This window comes from Electrona antarctica (assembly GCF_951216825.1).
Source record: "Electrona antarctica genome assembly, chromosome: 4".
Lineage (NCBI taxonomy): Eukaryota > Metazoa > Chordata > Actinopteri > Myctophiformes > Myctophidae > Electrona > Electrona antarctica.
The window spans coordinates 3,925,965-3,947,134 of NC_136809.1; the positions used below are offsets into that span (position 1 = coordinate 3,925,965).

Below are 21,170 nucleotides of genomic sequence, written 5' to 3' on the forward strand. Positions count from 1 at the left end.
ATTAGTGGTAGTCAGTGGTTGGATACGTACCATCTTTAGTTTAAGGTGTGATTAGTGGTAGTCAGTGGTTGGATACGTACCATCTATAGTTTAAGGTGTGATTAGTGGTAGTCAGTGGTTGGATACGTACCATCTATAGTTTAAGGTGTGATTAGTGGTAGTGGTTGGATACGTACCATCTATAGTTTAAGGTGTGATTAGTGGTAGTCAGTGGTTGGATACGTACCATCTATAGTTTAAGGTGTGATTAGTGGTAGTCAGTGGTTGGATACGTACCATCTATAGTTTAAGGTGTGATTAGTGGTAGTCAGTGGTTGGATACGTACCATCTATAGTTTAAGGTGTGATTAGTGGTAGTCAGTGGTTGGATACGTACCATCTTTAGTTTAAGGTGTGATTAGTGGTAGTCAGTGGTTGGATACGTACCATCTATAGTTTAAGGTGTGATTAGTGGTAGTCAGTGGTTGGATACGTACCATCATTAGTTTAAGGTGTGATTAGTGGTAGTCAGTGGTTGGATACGTACCATCTTTAGTTTAAGGTGTGATTAGTGGTAGTCAGTGGTTGGATACGTACCATCTATAGTTTAAGGTGTGATTAGTGGTAGTCAGTGGTTGGATACGTACCATCATTAGTTTAAGGTGTGATTAGTGGTAGTCAGTGGTTGGATACGTACCATCATTAGTTTAAGGTGTGATTAGTGGTAGTCAGTGGTTGGATACGTACCATCTATAGTTTAAGGTGTGATTAGTGGTAGTCAGTGGTTGGATACGTACCATCTTTAGTTTAAGGTGTGATTAGTGGTAGTCAGTGGTTGGATACGTACCATCTATAGTTTAAGGTGTGATTAGTGGTAGTCAGTGGTTGGATACGTACCATCTATAGTTTAAGGTGTGATTAGTGGTAGTCAGTGGTTGGAAACGTACCATCTATAGTTTAAGGTGTGATTAGTGGTAGTCAGTGGTTGGATACGTACCATCTTTAGTTTAAGGTGTGATTAGTGGTAGTCAGTGGTTGGATACGTACCATCATTAGTTTAAGGTGTGATTAGTGGTAGTCAGTGGTTGGATACGTACCATCTTTAGTTTAAGGTGTGATTAGTGGTAGTCAGTGGTTGGATACGTACCAGCTATAGTTTAAGGTGTGATTAGTGGTAGTCAGTGGTTGGATACGTACCATCTATAGTTTAAGGTGTGATTAGTGGTAGTCAGTGGTTGGATACGTACCATCTATAGTTTAAGGTGTGATTAGTGGTAGTCAGTGGTTGGATACGTACCATCTATAGTTTAAGGTGTGATTAGTGGTAGTCAGTGGTTGGATACGTACCATCTTTAGTTTAAGGTGTGATTAGTGGTAGTCAGTGGTTGGATACGTACCATCTATAGTTTAAGGTGTGATTAGTGGTAGTCAGTGGTTGGATACGTACCATCTATAGTTTAAGGTGTGATTAGTGGTAGTCAGTGGTTGGATACGTACCATCTATAGTTTAAGGTGTGATTAGTGGTAGTCAGTGGTTGGATACGTACCATCTATAGTTTAAGGTGTGATTAGTGGTAGTCAGTGGTTGGATACGTACCATCTATAGTTTAAGGTGTGATTAGTGGTAGTCAGTGGTTGGATACGTACCATCTATAGTTTAAGGTGTGATTAGTGGTAGTCAGTGGTTGGATACGTACCATCTTTAGTTTTGCCCCATCCAGAGATCACACACGGCTTTCCATCGGGGAAGATCTTTTTTGGCAGACAGGCAGTTTTAACATAGCTGGTTTCTTTGGCACAGAATGCTCCGTTGGTGAAACTCAGCTGGAGTAATGCTGACACAGTAAACACAATAGTTACATAACATTAGCATTAGTGAGGCGTAGGTGGTGCCCGGCCAGGAGTCAACCCACAGTGCCTAGTCCCTCCACATCACTGAGGATACGTCCCAGGTGATGGCCTTGGGATACATCACTGAGGATACGTCCCAGGTGATGACCTTGGGATACATCACTGAGGATACGTCCCAGGTGATGACCTTGGGATACATCACTGAGGATACGTCCCAGGTGATGACCTTGGGATACATCACTGAGGATACGTCAAAGGTGGTGACCTCGGGATACATCACTGAGGATACGTCCCAGGTGATGACCTTGGGATACATCACTGAGGATACGTCCCAGGTGATGACCTCAGGATACATCACTGATGATACGTCCCAGGTGATGACCTTGGGATACATCACTGAGGATACATCCCAGGTGATGGCCTTGGGATACATCACTGAGGATACGTCCCAGGTGATGGCCTTGGGATACATCACTGAGGATACGTCCCAGGTGATGACCTTGGGATACATCACTGAGGATACGTCCCAGGTGATGACCTTGGGATACATCACTGAGGATACGTCCCAGGTGATGACCTTGGGATACATCACTGAGGATACGTCCCAGGTGATGACCTTGGGATACATCACTGAGGATACGTCCCAGGTGATGACCTTGGGATACATCACTGAGGATACGTCCCAGGTGGTGACCTTGGGATACATCACTGAGGATACGTCCCAGGTGATGACCTTGGGATACATCACTGAGGATACGTCCCAGGTGATGACCTTGGGATACATCACTGAGGATACGTCAAAGGTGGTGACCTCGGGATACATCACTGAGGATACGTCCCAGGTGATGACCTTGGGATACATCACTGAGGATACGTCCCAGGTGATGACCTCGGGATACATCACTGATGATACGTCCCAGGTGATGACCTTGGGATAAATCACTGAGGATACGTCCCATGTGATGACCTTGGGATACATCACTGAGGATACGTCCCAGGTGACCTTGGGATACATCACTGATGATACGTCCCAGGTGATGACCTTGGGATACATCACTGAGGATACATCCCATGTGACCTTGGGATACATCACTGATGATACGTCCCATGTGATGACCTTGGGATACATCACTGAGGATACGTCCCAGGTGATGACCTTGGGATACATCACTGAGGATACGTCCCAGGTGATGACCTTGGGATACATCACTGAGGATACGTCCCAGGTGATGACCTTGGGATACATCACTGAGGATACGTCCCAGGTGATGACCTTGGGATACATCACTGAGGATACGTCCCAGGTGATGACCTTGTGATACATCACTGAGGATACATCCCAGGTGATGACCTTGGGATACATCACTGAGGATAAGTCCCAGGTGATGACCTTGGGATACATCACTGAGGATACGTCCCAGGTGGTGACCTTGGGATACATCACTGAGGATACGTCCCATGTGACCTTGGGATACATCACTGAGGATACGTCCCAGGTGATGACCTTGGGATACATCACTGAGGATAAGTCCCAGGTGATGACCTTGGGATACATCACTGAGGATACGTCCCAGGTGATGACCTTGTGATACATCACTGAGGATAAGTCCCAGGTGATGACCTTGGGATACATCACTGAGGATACGTCCCAGGTGATGACCTTGGGATACATCACTGATGATACGTCCCAGGTGATGACCTTGGGATACATCACTGAGGATACATCCCAGGTGATGGCCTTGGGATACATCACTGAGGATACGTCCCATGTGATGACCTTGGGATACATCACTGATGATACGTCCCATGTGATGACCTTGGGATACATCACTGAGGATACGTCCCAGGTGATGACCTTGGGATACATCACTGAGGATACGTCCCAGGTGACCTTGGGATACATCACTGATGACACATCCCAGGTGATGACCTTGGGATACATCACTGAGGATACGTCCCATGTGACCTTGGGATACATCACTGATGATACGTCCCAGGTGATGACCTTGGGATACATCACTGAGGATACGTCCCAGGTGATGACCTTGGGATACATCACTGAGGATACGTCCCAGGTGATGACCTTGGGATACATCACTGAGGATACGTCCCAGGTGATGACCTTGGGATACATCACTGAGGATAAGTCCCAGGTGATGACCTTGGGATACATCACTGAGGATACGTCCCAGGTGGTGACCTTGGGATACATCACTGAGGATACGTCCCATGTGACCGTGGGATACATCACTGAGGATACGTCCCAGGTGATGACCTTGGGATACATCACTGAGGATAAGTCCCAGGTGATGACCTTGGGATACATCACTGAGGATACGTCCCAGGTGATGACCTTGTGATACATCACTGAGGATAAGTCCCAGGTGATGACCTTGGGATACATCACTGAGGATATGTCCCAGGTGATGACCTTGGGATACATCACTGAGGATACGTCCCAGGTGATGACCTTGGGATACATCACTGAGGATACGTCCCAGGTGATGACCTTGGGTTACATCACTGAGATACGTCCCAGGTGATGACCTTGGGATACATCACTGAGGATACGTCCCAGGTGATGACCTTGGGATACATCACTGAGGATACGTCCCAGGTGCATCAATTTGATGTCTTTAAGTTCTCTGACTGACATGATGTCATCATTTAGACTTTAAGCATGCTGTGTGACTGACCTACAGTAAATGGATGGACCAATCAGAGACATACAGTAAATGGATGGACCAATCAGAGACCTACAGTAAATGGATGGACCAATCAGAGACATACAGTAAATGGATGGACCAATCAGAGACCTACAGTAAATGGATGGACCAATCAGGATACGTCCCAGGTGACCTTGGGATACATCACTGATGACACATCCCAGGTGATGACCTTGGGATACATCACTGAGGATACGTCCCATGTGACCTTGGGATACATCACTGATGATACGTCCCATGTGATGACCTTGGGATACATCACTGAGGATACGTCCCAGGTGATGACCTTGGGATACATCACTGAGGATACGTCCCAGGTGATGACCTTGGGATACATCACTGAGGATACGTCCCAGGTGATGACCTTGGGATACATCACTGAGGATACGTCCCAGGTGATGACCTTGGGATACATCACTGAGGATAAGTCCCAGGTGATGACCTTGGGATACATCACTGAGGATACGTCCCAGGTGGTGACCTTGGGATACATCACTGAGGATACGTCCCATGTGACCGTGGGATACATCACTGAGGATACGTCCCAGGTGATGACCTTGGGATACATCACTGAGGATAAGTCCCAGGTGATGACCTTGGGATACATCACTGAGGATACGTCCCAGGTGATGACCTTGGGATACATCACTGAGGATAAGTCCCAGGTGATGACCTTGGGATACATCACTGAGGATACGTCCCAGGTGATGACCTTGTGATACATCACTGAGGATACGTCCCAGGTGATGACCTTGGGATACATCACTGAGGATAAGTCCCAGGTGATGACCTTGGGATACATCACTGAGGATACGTCCCAGGTGATGACCTTGGGTTACATCACTGAGATACGTCCCAGGTGATGACCTTGGGATACATCACTGAGGATACGTCCCAGGTGATGACCTTGGGATACATCACTGAGGATACGTCCCATGTGACCGTGGGATACATCACTGAGGATACGTCCCAGGTGATGACCTTGGGATACATCACTGAGGATACGTCCCAGGTGATGACCTTGGGATACATCACTGAGGATAAGTCCCAGGTGATGACCTTGGGATACATCACTGAGGATACGTCCCAGGTGATGACCTTGGGTTACATCACTGAGATACGTCCCAGGTGATGACCTTGGGATACATCACTGAGGATACGTCCCAGGTGATGACCTTGGGATACATCACTGAGGATACGTCCCAGGTGCATCAATGTGATGTCTTTAAGTTCTCTGACTGACATGATGTCATCATTTAGACTTTAAGCATGCTGTGTGACTGACCTACAGTAAATGGATGGACCAATCAGAGACATACAGTAAATGGATGGACCAATCAGAGACCTACAGTAAATGGATGGACCAATCAGAGACATACAGTAAATGGATGGACCAATCAGAGACCTACAGTAAATGGATGGACCAATCAGAGACATACAGTAAATGGATGGACCAATCAGAGACATACAGTAAATGGATGGACCAATCAGAGACATACAGTAAATGGATGGACCAATCAGAGACATACAGTAAATGGATGGACCAATCAGAGACATACAGTAAATGGATGGACCAATCAGAGACATACAGTAAATGCATGACTCACCAATGTCATTACTTCCAGTGCTCTTCCTGAAATCCACATGAATGAAGTCTCTCTCCACGGCGATGACCTGGTCTGACTCTTCATGTCTCCCATTGTCCACTCCCCCCACCACCACCTGCATGTCCATGGAGCTGTTACTGGAGAGGAACAACAGACAGACAGTCATTAAGACCACCTGCATGTCCATGGAGCTGTTACTGGAGGAACAACAGACAGACAGTCATTAAGACCACCTGCATGTCCATGGAGCTGTTACTGGAGGAACAACAGACAGTCAGTCATTAAGACCACCTGCATGTCCATGGAGCTGTTACTGGAGGAACAACAGACAGTCAGTCATTAAGACCACCTGCATGTCCATGGAGCTGTTACTGGAGGAACAACAGACAGACAGTCATTAAGACCACCTGCATGTCCATGGAGCTGTTACTGGAGAGGAACAACAGACAGTCAGTTATCCCAGAGAGACATACATTATTCTGTCTCCAAAACTATGGAATGAACTTCCCATTGCAGTCAGAACTACAGACTCACTCCCAATCTAAACTATGGAATGAACTTCCCATTGCAGTCAGAACCGCAGACTCACTCCCAATCTAAGCTATGGAATGAACTTCCCATTGCAGTCAGAACTACAGACTCACTCCCAATCTAAACTATGGAATGAACTTCCCATTGCAGTCAGAACTACAGACTCACTCCCAATCTAAGCTATGGAATGAACTTCCCATTGCAGTCAGAACTACAGACTCACTCCCAATCTAAACTATGTAATGAACTTCCCATTGCAGTCAGAACTGCAGACTCACTCCCAATCTAAACTATGGAATGAATTTCCCATTGCAGTCAGAACTACAGACTCACTCCCAATCCAAACTATGGAATGAACTTCCCATTGCAGTCAGAACTGCAGACTCGCTCCCAATCTAAACTATGGAATGAACTTCCCATTGCAGTCAGAACTGCAGACTCACTCCCAATCTAAGCTATGGAATGAACTTCCTATTGCAGTCAGAACTACAGACTCACTCCCAATCTAAACTATGGAATGAACTTCCCATAGCAGTCAGAACTGCACACTCACTCCCAATCTAAACTATGGAATGAACTTCCCATTGCAGTCAGAACTGCAGACTCACTCCCAATCTAAACTATGGAATGAACTTCCCATTGCAGTCAGAACTGCAGACTCACTCCCAATCTAAACTATGGAATGAACTTCCCATTGCAGTCAGAACTGCAGACTCACTCCCAATCTAAACTATGGAATGAACTTCCCATTGCAGTCAGATCTGCACACTCACTCCCAATCTAAACTATGGAATGAACTTCCCATTGCAGTCAGAACTGCACACTCACTCCCAATCTAAACTATGGAATGAACTTCCCATTGCAGTCAGAACTGCAGACTCACTCCCAATCTAAACGATGGAATGAACTTCCCATTGCAGTCAGAACCACAGACTCACTCCCAATCTAAACTATGGAATGAACTTCCCATTGCAGTCAGAACTACAGACTCACTCCCAATCTAAACTATGGAATGAACTTCCCATTGCAGTCAGAACTGCAGACTCACTCCCAATCTAAACTATGGAATGAACTTCCCATTGCAGTCAGAACTGCAGACTCACTCCCAGTCTAAACTATGGAATGAACTTCCCATTGCAGTTAGAACTGCACACTCACTCCCAATCTAAACTATGGAATGAACTTCCCATTGCAGTCAGAACTGCAGACTCACTCCCAATCTAAACTATGGAATGAACTTCCCATTGCAGTCAGAACTGCAGACTCACTCCCAATCTAAACTATGGAATGAACTTCCCATTGCAGTCAGAACTACAGACTCACTCGCAATCTAAAGTATGGAATGAACTTCCCATTGCAGTCAGAACTGCAGACTCACTCCCAATCTAAACTATGGAATGAACTTCCCATTGCAGTCAGAACTACAGACTCACTCCCAATCTAAAATATGGAATGAACTCCCCATTGCAGTCAGAACTGCAGACTCACTCCCAATCTAAACTATGGAATGAACTTCACATTGCAGTCAGAACTACAGACTCACTCTTAATCTACCGTAAACTATGGAATGAACTTCACATTACAATGAACTGCAGACTCACTCCCAATCTAAACTATGGAATGAACTTCCCATTGCAGTCAGAACTGCAGACTCACTCCCAATCTAAACTATGGAATGAACTTCCCATTGCAGTCAGAACTGCAGACTCACTCCCAATCTAAACTATGGAATGAACTTCCCATTGCAGTCAGAACTGCAAACTCACTCCCAATCTAAACTATGGAATGCATACCCGAGGCAGGTTTGGCGAAAGGGCCTTTCTGTGTGGAGTTTGCATGTTCTCTCCGTGTCCCCTAGGGTAGGTACCCTCACAAAAAACATGCAGTAATCCTGGTCTCTAAACTGCCTCCCCCTGGCCAGCCGGGGGGAGGAACTGGTTGGAATAACGTGTTCCTTCCACGCGCTACGTCCAACTAGGGAAACTCCCCCCTGTCAGGTGTAAAGGAGCAACTTGGACACTCAGGCATGAAGGAAGCATGAGTTCAAGTCTGTTGCTCTCCCCAGGTTGGCGGAGGATGTGTAGAGCCCAGGATCACATTAGATAATTGACAGGGGTGAAAAATGGGTTACAAAATTGTGGGATAAACAAATCTAAACTATGGAATGAACTGAATGGAATGAACACACATAGCATTTAAATTTTAGAGCATCTTACATGCAGTGAGCAGCCGTGAGGACCCAACAGGACGCGATGAGGACGCCTCCACAGTGGTGTCCGAACGGATCCAATGTTTCTTTGAGTCTGCGCTGCAGAGACACCTGCCATGGATGCTCTCCTGGACGGGACAGAGTGCCTTCGAGGACCGCGAATGTAATGCCATTCTGGTCCGTATGCCTGCCACACTGGCCTGGGTCAGATGGAGAGACAGAGCATGAGGACATTTATTTAATTTAACCTTTATTTTACCAGTAGAAACACATTGAGACTGAGACTCTTTTTCAAGTGGGAACTGGCCAAGAGGCAGAAACCAAATGACACTTCAATGCTATGTTGTACATGTCAAATAATACATCCATGACATACTTCAAGAAACCTATACAACACATCTCCAAAATGGTACACTAACAGTGACCGGGCGAAAGAACATTGTGCACAGAGCAAATACACAATGTACATTATAAACAGGGAGAATATAAACATAGGCCTGAAGAAAGGCTAGTACACATCTGGACATGTGCAGGTGTTGGACTGTACATCTGGACATGTGCAGGTGTTGGACTGTACGTCTGGACATGTGCAGGTGTTGGACTGTACATCTGGACATGTGCAGGTGTTGGACTGTACATCTAAGACATGTGCAGGTGTTGGACTGTACATCTGGACATGTGCAGGTGTTGGACTGTACATCTGGACATGTGCAGGTGTTGGACTGTACATCTGGACATGTGCAGGTGTTGGACTGTACATCTGGACATGTGCAGGTGTTGGACTGTACATCTGGACATGTGCAGGTGTTGGACTGTACATCTGGACATGTGCAGGTGTTGGACTGTACATCCGGACATGTGCAGGTGTTGGACTGTACATCTGGACATGTGCAGGTGTTGGACTGTACATCCGGACATGTGCAGGTGTTGGACTGTACATCTGGACATGTGCAGGTGTTGGACTGTACATCTGGACATGTGCAGGTGTTGGACTGTACATCCGGACATGTGCAGGTGTTGGACTGTACATCCGGACATGTGCAGGTGTTGGACTGTACATCCGGACATGTGCAGGTGTTGGACTGTACATCCGGACATGTGCAGGTGTTGGACTGTACATCCGGACATGTGCAGGTGTTGGACTGTACATCTGGACATGTGCAGGTGTTGGACTGTACATCTGGACATGTGCAGGTGTTGGACTGTACATCTGGACATGTGCAGGTGTTGGACTGTACATCCGGACATGTGCAGGTGTTGGACTGTACATCTAAGACATGTGCAGGTGTTGGACTGTACATTTAAGACATGTGCAGGTGTTGGACTGTACATCTGGACATGTGCAGGTGTTGGACTGTACATCTAAGACATGTGCAGGTGTTGGACTGTACATCTAAGACATGTGCAGGTGTTGGACTGTACATCTGGACATGTGCAGGTGTTGGACTGTACATCTAAGACATGTGCAGGTGTTGGACTGTACATCTAAGACATGTGCAGGTGTTGGACTGTACATCTGGACATGTGCAGGTGTTGGACTGTACATCTAAGACATGTGCAGGTGTTGGACTGTACATCTAAGACATGTGCAGGTGTTGGACTGTACATCTGGACATGTGCAGGTGTTGGACTGTACGTCTAAGATGATGCTTTTGAAACTCCTCAAAGGAACTTTCAAGGGCAATTTTAGTCTGGACTGCAGGTCATTCCACGACCACTATAGCAAGATTTGAAGGCTGGCACTACACACCGCAGCCAGACATTTGATCTGAGGTGTAGACCGTTCTTCACCAAATTGAATTTGGGGGAAATGTAAGGAGGAAGATCACCAAGTATGGCTTTATAAATGAAAATGATGCCAATGATGTTCTGAAAGGTGAGCTAGTTATGAATCTACAACATGGTACAGATAGATATGAATCTACAGCATGGTACAGATAGATATGAATCTACAACATGGTACAGATAGATATTAATCTACAGCATGGTACAGATAGATATGAATCTACAACATGGTACAGATAGATATGAATCTACAACATGGTACAGATAGATATGAATCTACAGCATGGTACAGATAGATATGAATCTACAGCATGGTACAGATAGATATGAATCTACAACATGGTACAGATAGATATGAATCTACAAAATGGTACAGATAGATATGAATCTACAACATGGTACAGATAGATATGAATCTACAGCATGGTACAGATAGATATGAATCTACAACATGGTACAGATAGATATTAATCTACAACATGGTACAGATAGATATGAATCTACAACATGGTACAGATAGATATTAATCTACAGCATGGTACAGATCAGATAAATATGAATCTACAACATGGTACAGATATATATGAATCTACAACATGGTACAGATAGATATGAATCTACAACATGGTACAGATAGATATGAATCTACAACATGGTACAGATAGATATGAATCTACAACATGGTACAGATAGATATGAATCTACAGCATGGTACAGATAGATATGAATCTACAACATGGTACAGATAGATATGAATCTACAACATGGTACAGATAGATATGGATCTACAACATGGTACAGATAGATATGAATCTACAACATGGTACAGATAGATATGAATCTACAACATGGTACAGATAGATATGAATCTACAACATGGTACAGATAGATATTAATCTACAGCATGGTACAGATCAGATAGATATGAATCTAGAACATGGTACAGATATATATGAATCTACAACATGGTACAGATATATATGAATCTACAACATGGTACAGATCAGATAGATATGAATCTACAGCATGGTACAGATAGATATGAATCTACAACATGGTACAGATAGATATGAATCTACAACATGGTACAGATAGATATGAATCTACAGCATGGTACAAATATATATGAATCTACAACATGGTACAGATATATATGAATCTACAACATGGTACAGATAGATATGAATCTACAGCATGGTACAGATAGATATGAATCTACAACATGGTACAGATAGATATGAATCTACAACATGGTACAGATAGATATGAATCTACAACATGGTACAGATAGATATGAATCTACAACATGGTACAGATAGATATTAATCTACAGCATGGTACAGATATATATGAATCTACAGCATGGTACAGATAGATATGAATCTACAACATGGTACAGATAGATATGAATCTACAACATGGTACAGATAGATATGAATCTACAACATGGTACAGATAGATATGAATCTACAACATGGTACAGATAGATGTGAATCTACAACATGGTACAGATAGATATGAATCTACAACATGGTACAGATAGATATGAATCTACAACATGGTACAGATAGATATGAATCTACAACATGGTACAGATAGATATGAATCTACAACATGGTACAGATAGATATGAATCTACAGCATGGTACAGATAGATATGAATCTACAACATGGTACAGATAGATATGAATCTACAACATGGTACAGATATATATGAATCTACAGCATGGTACAGATAGATATGAATCTACAGCATGGTACAGATATATATGAATCTACAACATGGTACAGATAGATATGAATCTACAGCATGGTACAGATCAGATAGATATGAATCTACAACATGGTACAGATAGATATGAATCTACAACATGGTACAGATAGATATGAATCTACAGCATGGTACAGATAGATATGAATCTACAACATGGTACAGATAGATATGAATCTACAGCATGGTACAGATAGATATGAATCTACAACATGGTACAGAGGATCCAGTTTGGCGGAGGTGGAGGAGGTGGAGGAGGTGGAGGAGGATCAAGCAAACCTATAAATGGTATCACCATAGTGAGTCCAACTGGGACAGAAAGAGACCAGTGTTTTTGTCGGGAATGTGGAATATTTTGGCCACTATTACAAACCACTGGAAACAAACCACTGGAATATATTCAGGCATATTTTCGTGAAACGGACCTACATTTGCGCCCGGGTGATTCTTCAGAGGTTAGTGAAATACTCAGAGGTCAGTGAAATACTCAGAGGTTAGTGAAATACTCAGAGGTCAGTGAAATACTCAGAGGTCAGTGAAATACTCAGAGGTCAGTGAAATACTCAGAGGTCAGTGAAATACTCAGAGGTCAGTGAAATACTCAGAGGTCAGTGAAATACTCAGAGGTCAGTGAAATACTCAGGTCAGTGAAATACTCAGAGGTCAGTGAAATACTCAGAGGTCAGTGAAATACTCAGAGGTCAGTGAAATACTCAGGTCAGTGAAATACTCAGAGGTCAGTGAAATACTCAGGTCAGTGAAATACTCAGCAGTGAAGCTTATTTGACCGTTTCAATTATCAGCCGTCAACGTGTTAACACTCCGATTGCCCGGGGTTATTTAATCCATTACATCATAGCGCCTGGCGATTTATAGCAGCGGAGCACTTTTAGCGACGGACCGGATGTTATTCCGGATGTGGATGTAGCAGCTAAATGTAGCCAAAACACTCTAGAGGCGACAACAACAACGGGAGGTATGATAAATCTACCGCGACTAGCGACGGGACCGCGGTGGGCCGTCTAACACAGGCTCTTTTCTTAGAATTGGACGGGATGATTTAGATCAAGAGTTATTAACGTTTTAAGATTTTCGTTCTCGTCTGCTAAACAGGGGGGGAACATTTTCGATGACGTCCCACTGTTGTGCAACAGGCGCTCCTAGGCTGTGGAGCGATGCGATCGGTTTTGATATCAATAAACGTCTTTTGGATAAAACATCGTCCTGGGTGTTACTAATATAAAGGACGGTGAACTTTGTCCTGGGTGTTACTAATAGAAAGGACGGTGAACTTCGTCCTGGGCGCTGGGTGTTACTAATAGAAAGGACGGTGAACTTTGTCCTGGGCGCTGGGTGTTACTAATATAAAGGACGGTGAACTTCGTCCTGGGCGCTGGGTGTTACTAATATAAAGGACGGTGAACTTCGTCCTGGGCGTTTGGGGTGTTACTAATAGAAAGGACGGTGAACTTCGTCCTGGGTGTTACTAATAGAAAGGATGGTGAACTTCGTCCTGGGTGTTACTAATATAAAGGACGGTGAACTTCGTCCTGGGTGTTACTAATAGAAAGGACGGTGAACTTCGTCCTGGGTGTTGGGTGTTACTAATAGAAAGGATGGTGAACTTCGTCCTGGGTGTTACTAATAGAAAGGATGGTGAACTTCGTCCTGGGTGTTACTAATAGAAAGGACGGTGAACTTCGTCCTGGGTGTTACTAATAGAAAGGATGGTGAACTTCGTCCTGGGTGTTACTAATATAAAGGACGGTGAACTTCGTCCTGGGCGTTGGGTGTTACTAATATAAAGGACGGTGAACTTCGTCCTGGGCGTTGGGTGTTACTAATATAAAGGATGGTGAACTTTGTCCTGGGTGTTACTAATAGAAAGGACGGTGAACTTCGTCCTGGGTGTTACTAATAGAAAGGACGGTGAACTTGGTCCTGGGTGTTACTAATAGAAAGGACGGTGAACTTTGTCCTGGGTGTTACTAATAGAAAGGACGGTGAACTTCGTCCTGGGTGTTACTAATAGAAAGGACGGTGAACTTCGTCCTGGGTGTTACTAATAGAAAGGACGGTGAACTTCGTCCTGGGTGTTACTAATAGAAAGGACGGTGAACTTCGTCCTGGGCGTTGGGTGTTACTAATAGAAAGGACGGTGAACTTCGTCCTGGGTGTTACTAATAGAAAGGATGGTGAACTTCATCCTGGCCGATCGGGGTGTTAATAATGATAAAACATTACAACACTGACGGACACTTACCTTCACATGTCAGAGTCAAAGGTGTCCATTGTCCACCCATACACGTCACATCGGGGCGTCCTCCGGTCGAGGTGTATCCCACCATGCAGTCGTAAAACACCTTGGCTTTGGGTCTGTACATGATGATTGTTTGCGGGCTGATCATGATGCTGTTCATACGGTAGACCTCTGGAGGTACACAGTAGTTTGGAGCTGTGGAGAGATGAGCAAGATGACTATCTGTACATGTGTGTATTGTGTATTGTGTACTGAGTATTTGTATTGTGTACTGAGTATTTGTATTGTGTACTGAGTATGTGTATTGAGTATTTGTATTGTGTACTGAGTATTTGTATTGTGTATTGAGTATTTGTATTGTGTACTGAGTATTTGTATTGTGTACTGAGTATTTGTATTGTGTACTGCATATTTAGTCCCCGCTGCATCCAACATACAGAATAAAGGGCCTTTCAAACGGGACACGTTGTTGCCTGGGTCAACGGCAGCTCTTCTACAGGTCTGTTCAAGAGGGGCACGTTGTTGCCTGGGTCAACGGCAGCTCTGCTACAGGTCTGTTCAAGAGGGGCACGTTGTTGCCTGGGTCAACGGCAGCTCTGCTACAGGTCTGTTCAAGAGGGAGACGTTGTTGCCTGGGTCAACGGCAGCTCTGCTACGGGTCTGTTCAAGAGGGGCACGTTGTTGCCTGGGTCAACGGCAGCTCTGCTACAGGTCTGTTCAAGAGGGACACGTTGTTGCCTGGGTCAACGGCAGCTCTGCTACAGGTCTGTTCAAGAGGGAGACGTTGTTGCCTGGGTCAACGGCAGCTCTGCTACGGGTCTGTTCAAGAGGGACACGTTGTTGCCTGGGTCAACGGCAGCTCTGCTACAGGTCTGTTCAAGAGGGGCACGTTGTTGCCTGGGTCAACGGCAGCTCTGCTACAGGTCTGTTCAAGAGGGACACGTTGTTGCCTGGGTCAACGGCAGCTCTGCTACGGGTCTGTTCAAGAGGGACACGTTGTTGCCTGGGTCAACGGCAGCTCTGCTACAGGTCTGTTCAAGAGGGACACGTTGTTGCCTGGGTCAACGGCAGCTCTGCTACAGGTCTGTTCAAGAGTGGCGCGACAACGCAAGCGCGAAAAAAAGCTAAGCAGAATCCAGGTCTGGTGAGTCACGGGGGGGCGTGTGCACGAAACGAGCACGTGCACAACAAATTCACGGGCTCACGTAAATGCGCTTGCGTTGTCGCAGTGCGACTTCTCCGAGCAAAAACGCAGGTCTCAAGCGTTTTATCGCTTCACGTTTGAAAGGCCCTTTAGTGTGTTTTTAAATACAAACATTTTAGTTCACTTACGCTGAACATCTAGAGAGTGTAGTGATGACCTCTGGGATCCATGTGTGTTTTTCGCCAGACAGAAGTACTGTCCAGAGTCTGTAGGAGAAACATTGTTCTTCACCAGCTGAGGACCAGTGGAGATATATCTATGGTCTTTGTACCAAGTGTATCTGGATACTGGTGGGTTGGCTTCACTGTTGCAGGTCAGAGTCACTGTGCTGCCCTCAACAACGCCTCCTAGTGGACTCACTAATACTGAGGGAATTTCTGGAGGGTCTGTGGAGGAATAAACATTGATGCACTCAAATAGCACTTTGCTGTGTATACAGCATTTTACACCAATGAACAATAACAATAATTAACGTGTAACATTACATCAAATTAGGTTAAAATAATAACACTAATGTAATTATTTTAGACACTAAAGTAATCTAAAAACACTTAAAAAGAGCAATTCAATGTCTTTTTCTAAAATGAATTATGATGATATTTATGTTCATGCATAGCCAATACACACACACACACACATGCGCGCGCACGCACGCAAGCAACGAACATCATTAATATAATTAGATTGTAATTCAATTAAAAACTCACAGTGGACATAGACAGTGACTAGAGGTGAATAGACTCCAGCGATGTCGTTAAATGCCTCACAGTGGTATGTTCCACTGTGACTGGGCTGGACGTTAGAGATGCTCATTGTGTTCTTCTGTGCCACTGCAGTGTTGTCTTTGAAAAGGATGTAGCTCTGGACTGGTGGATGTGATCCACTGGCGCTGCAGGTCAAAGTGATTGAGCTTCCTTTGACAACATCTCCTGGTGGATCTACGGCCAAAAGGACATTCTTGGGACCATCTGTTGGAGAAAGATGTATATCTGTTTAACACCTTGAGGGCCCAAACCTATTTAATCCATTAATAAAATGTGCCCAGCATTTATAGCGCCCGGACCACTTTTACCGGGGGACTGGAAGTTGTTGTGAATAAGAATAAATCTATCGCGACTAGCGACTGTACCGCGGAACGCCGTCTAACACAGGATCTGTTTTCATAATTAGATGGGATGATTTAGATCGCGAGTTATGAACGTTTTAAGATTTTTATTTTCGTCCGCTAAACAGGCAGGGAACATTTTCGATGACGTGTCACTGTTGTGCAACACCGAGGATTGGGCAACAAGCGCTCCTAGGCTGTGGAGCGATGAGACCGGTTTTGATATAATTAATCTCCGTACTATTTATCAATCTCCGTCTGGGGCACTTGACCATGAACTTGAACATGGCGGAGATCTCCGTGGCCTCCAACCTTAACAGTCCTCTTCATCAGTTGTTTACGTTGTTTACGTGCTTCCTTGGCCCGGGCCAACCACTGAGATCTGAGAAACTAGAAATATAATTCACCGGCAACACTGTCTTCTCACTCGGCAGTAAACAAACCAACACACAGTATAAATGTGTACAGGCTATCTGAACATTCATAAAGTGACAATGTAATGATTCTAAAGACCAAATTGTCAAACTTTACCTAAGAAAGAGGCAAACATTGTGAAAATAGGCGATCTACAAACTCACAATGCCTCGCACTGCTTGCAGGTGGGGGGTTGAACTATTGTAGATTGAGGTTGGGGGGTGTATACTATTGTAGATTGTCAGGTTGGGGGGTTGAACTATTGTAGATTGTCAGGTTGGGGGGGTTGAACTATTGTAGATTGTCAGGTTGGGGGGGTTGAACTATTGTAGATTGTTAGGTTGGGGGGGTTGAACTATTGTAGATTGTCAGGTCGGGGGGTTGAACTATTGTATATTGTCAGGTTGGGGGGGTGGACTATTGTATATTGTCAGGTTGGGGGGGTTGAACTATTGTAGATTGTCAGGTCGGGGGGTTGAACTATTGTAGATTGTCAGGTTGGGGGGGGTTGAACTATTGTAGATTGTCAGGTTGGGCAGGTTGAACTATTGTATATTGACAGGTTGGGGGGGTTGAACTATTGTAGATTGTCAGGTTGGGGGGGTTGAACTATTGTAGATTGTCAGGTTGGGGGTTTGAACTATTGTAGATTGTCAGGTTGGGGGGTTGAACTATTGTAGATTGTCAGGTTCAGGGGTTGAACTATTGTAGATTGTCAGATTGGGGGGGGGGTTGAACTATTGTAGATTGTCAGGTTGGGGGGTACTAAAGTAATCTAAAAACACTTAAAAAGAGCAAGAGAGAAAGAATGTATTTCAATGTCTTTTTCTAAAATTAATTATGATGATATTTATGTTCATGCATAGCCAATACGCACGCACGCACGCACGCACGCACGCACGCACGCACGCACGCACGCACATCATTAATATAATTAGATTGTAAAAACTCACAGTGGACATCAACAGTGACTGGAGGTGAATCTATTTATTTATTCTTCCCGATCGGCGCTGGTGCAGGCCATGGTCTAGCACCGTATCCATTTTGCTGCGTCAATAGACGTTGTATTGGCTTCATATGTGCAGTAGCTGCAGTTGCTCTTAGTCTTAACTTGATCAAGTGATAATGTCTCTGCTCTGTTTACGTCATGGCGGCGCCACTGGCCACAGCTTTCATGTGGTATCACGCAGGTGAGCCAGGTCAACTTTAGATGTAGAAGTGAGTCTGTCATCTCACCGGAACATCCACCTGACCGCAACAGGAGGCACTGAAGGGAAGGACTTCAAGTACCTGGCTTATGGGTCAGCTCAACTGAGCAAGAAACTGGAACGCACTTGCAATGAAAGAGCTGCCTATAGTCTTCCATCACAAATCAGACAGGCAACAAGTAAATCAGATTTTAAAAAGAAATTCAAGAAATAATATATATATATATATATATATAGCAGTTTGTTGTCAAGGACGACACCCAAGTATTTATAGCTCTCTACAACTTCAATTTCTGTGCCCTTAACAGGTACGTAACACAAGGGGACATTCTGTAGGCCAATCAGAGGCGTGACTCCTCCCTCTTTCCCAACGTAACACAAGGGGACATTCTGTAGGCCAATCAGAGGCGTGACTCCTCCCTCTTTCCCAACGTAACACAAGGGGACATTCTGTAGGCCAATCAGAGGCGTGACTCCCTCCTTCCCAACGTAACACAAGGGGACATTCTGTAGGCCAACCAATCAACAAGTCAGTGCTGTTTGAACCAACACATGGGCACGACGTCAACATATGGAGGTACTCAAGAAAGACACAGGAGCTCAAAGCACCAACGAACTGGCCAGATGTATGGAGAACCAGGATGACTGGAAGAACTGGCCAGGGGTTTTGAATCCAGTGTGGTCCTGCGGTCCAGTCCTACCAACCTCACTGGTTGATCTCCTTGTCACTGGAGAGCATGGACAAGAAGATGAAGAAGACTGACGAGTTATATGAACACGGTGACTGATAATTAGAGACGTCCCGATACTGTATCGTAGGGCTGTGAATCTTTGGGTCTCCCACGATTCGATTCCGATTCTTGGGGTCACGATTCGATTCAACTCGATTCTCAATCCAAAATTCAAAAGCATTTTTTTTTTCAGATTCAAAACGATTTTTGATTCAATACATAGGATTTCATCACAATCTACTCCAGTCTTGAACTGAAGTGACTACAGTAACTTGAAAATGACTGAAGACATGATGTTTACTGTGATTAGGGTGAGCTTACATTTCATATCACAAACACCATGTAGTGGTAAAATTGATTTTTGGAAATTATGAATCGATTTTGAATCGTTCATAACGGAATCGCGATTCGAATCGAATTTTTTTTTGACACCCCTACTGTATCGGCATCGGAAAAGTATCGGTATTGGGCCTTATTTGTCATATGGGGTCATATCGGTATCGGTGAATATGCCAGTGTGATGTCCCAGACATACAGATTGAGTAGTGGTTAGGGAGTACCTGCCTGCCTGCCTAATAAGGACCTTTCTCGGCCCCACCCCGACATATGCCCTTACTGGGCTGCGTTCACACATTCAAGACACTTAGGGGGGGGGGGGGGGGGGGGGCAGAACACATCCTACATAACAATACACTACTACCTCTCCTCCCTACCGATCTAGTTTACCTTGTGTATAGTGTTGCGCGGGCCGACCTGTAACCCGCGGTTCCCGCGGGTTAACCGCAGGTCAGGTTGGGCCGAGTCATGACATTTTCACTTTATTTGCGGGCCAGGTTGAGGCGGGTCAAATAATGTATGATGGGATTTTTTCAAACGATTAAATGTTTATTTTTGACAGACTGGAAATAATAGTATATATATATATGTATATATATATTAATAGTTTATATTATATAATGCTGTTAGCTAAATGCATAATGTTTATAATGTCACGTAATCTAACCTGCGACCTGACGTCACGGAAGCGCCAACGAGACCAGCGCAGAGCGGCGCACCACAAAAAAAACAACAAAGTGAACAGAGAGCAGATAGAATGAATGACAAGTGAATGAAGTTGAAAATGGATCCCGAAAAGGTGAATAATCAAAAGGTGCGGGATAAATTAAAGTCGGAGGAGTACATAGTAAAAAGAAAAGAAGGTCAGGCTGCTAAATCTCAAGTTTGGAACCAGTTCTGTGAGGTTGTGAATGCAGAAGACAACAGCAGCATCGGTTACGTTAAGTGCAACTCCTGTGATAAAGTATACAAACATGACAGCCACTGCTCTGGCACATCCAACATGAAGAGACATGTTTGTGCAGGCGATCATGAGAAGGATTCCTCACAACGTCAACGTTCTATGACCGGGTTCGTACAAAGACAACTACCATCGCAATCCAAGTCTGAAATAACCGACGCATGCGTTGCAATGTGCTGCGAAGATATACGACCCTTTGATATTGTATCTGGCAATGGATTCCAAGGACTAGTCCAGGGTCTTATTAATATAGGTGCACGTTATGGACGTGTCGATGCCAGCAGTGTACTCCCCCACCGACAAACCGTCTGCGACAGAGCCAAAAATACAGCCAAAGAAAAGAAAGCAATCCTTTCAAAAGAGGTGAATAAAGCTATAGAGTGTGGCATTGCAATTACCACTGATATGTGGACTGACGATTTCAACAAACGAGCCTACAGTGCATTTACGTGTCACTTCATCTGTGAAGATTGGAAACTGAAGGGTCGTGTC

At 44.6% G+C, this 21,170-nt stretch overlaps 1 protein-coding gene across 3 annotated transcripts in view; it reads right to left on the bottom strand.

The window, feature by feature from the left end:
• LOC306921824 (plasminogen-like) overlaps nt 1-21,170 on the bottom strand; it is a 64,568-nt gene that overhangs the window by 13,419 nt on the left and 29,979 nt on the right. For all 3 annotated transcript variants that reach the window (XR_013789843.1, XM_079499125.1, XM_079499124.1), the window contains 6 exons: nt 16,631-16,891; nt 16,052-16,309; nt 14,723-14,914; nt 8,911-9,103; nt 6,164-6,300; nt 1,677-1,814 (listed from right to left, as the gene is read on the bottom strand). Coding sequence is in view for 2 of the 3 variants with exons in the window: in XM_079499125.1 (XP_079355251.1) it covers nt 1,677-1,814; nt 6,164-6,300; nt 8,911-9,103; nt 14,723-14,914; nt 16,052-16,309; nt 16,631-16,891 (1,179 nt within the window). In the remaining variant the exon portion in view is untranslated. The remainder of the gene's footprint in view (nt 1-1,676; nt 1,815-6,163; nt 6,301-8,910; nt 9,104-14,722; nt 14,915-16,051; nt 16,310-16,630; nt 16,892-21,170) is intronic.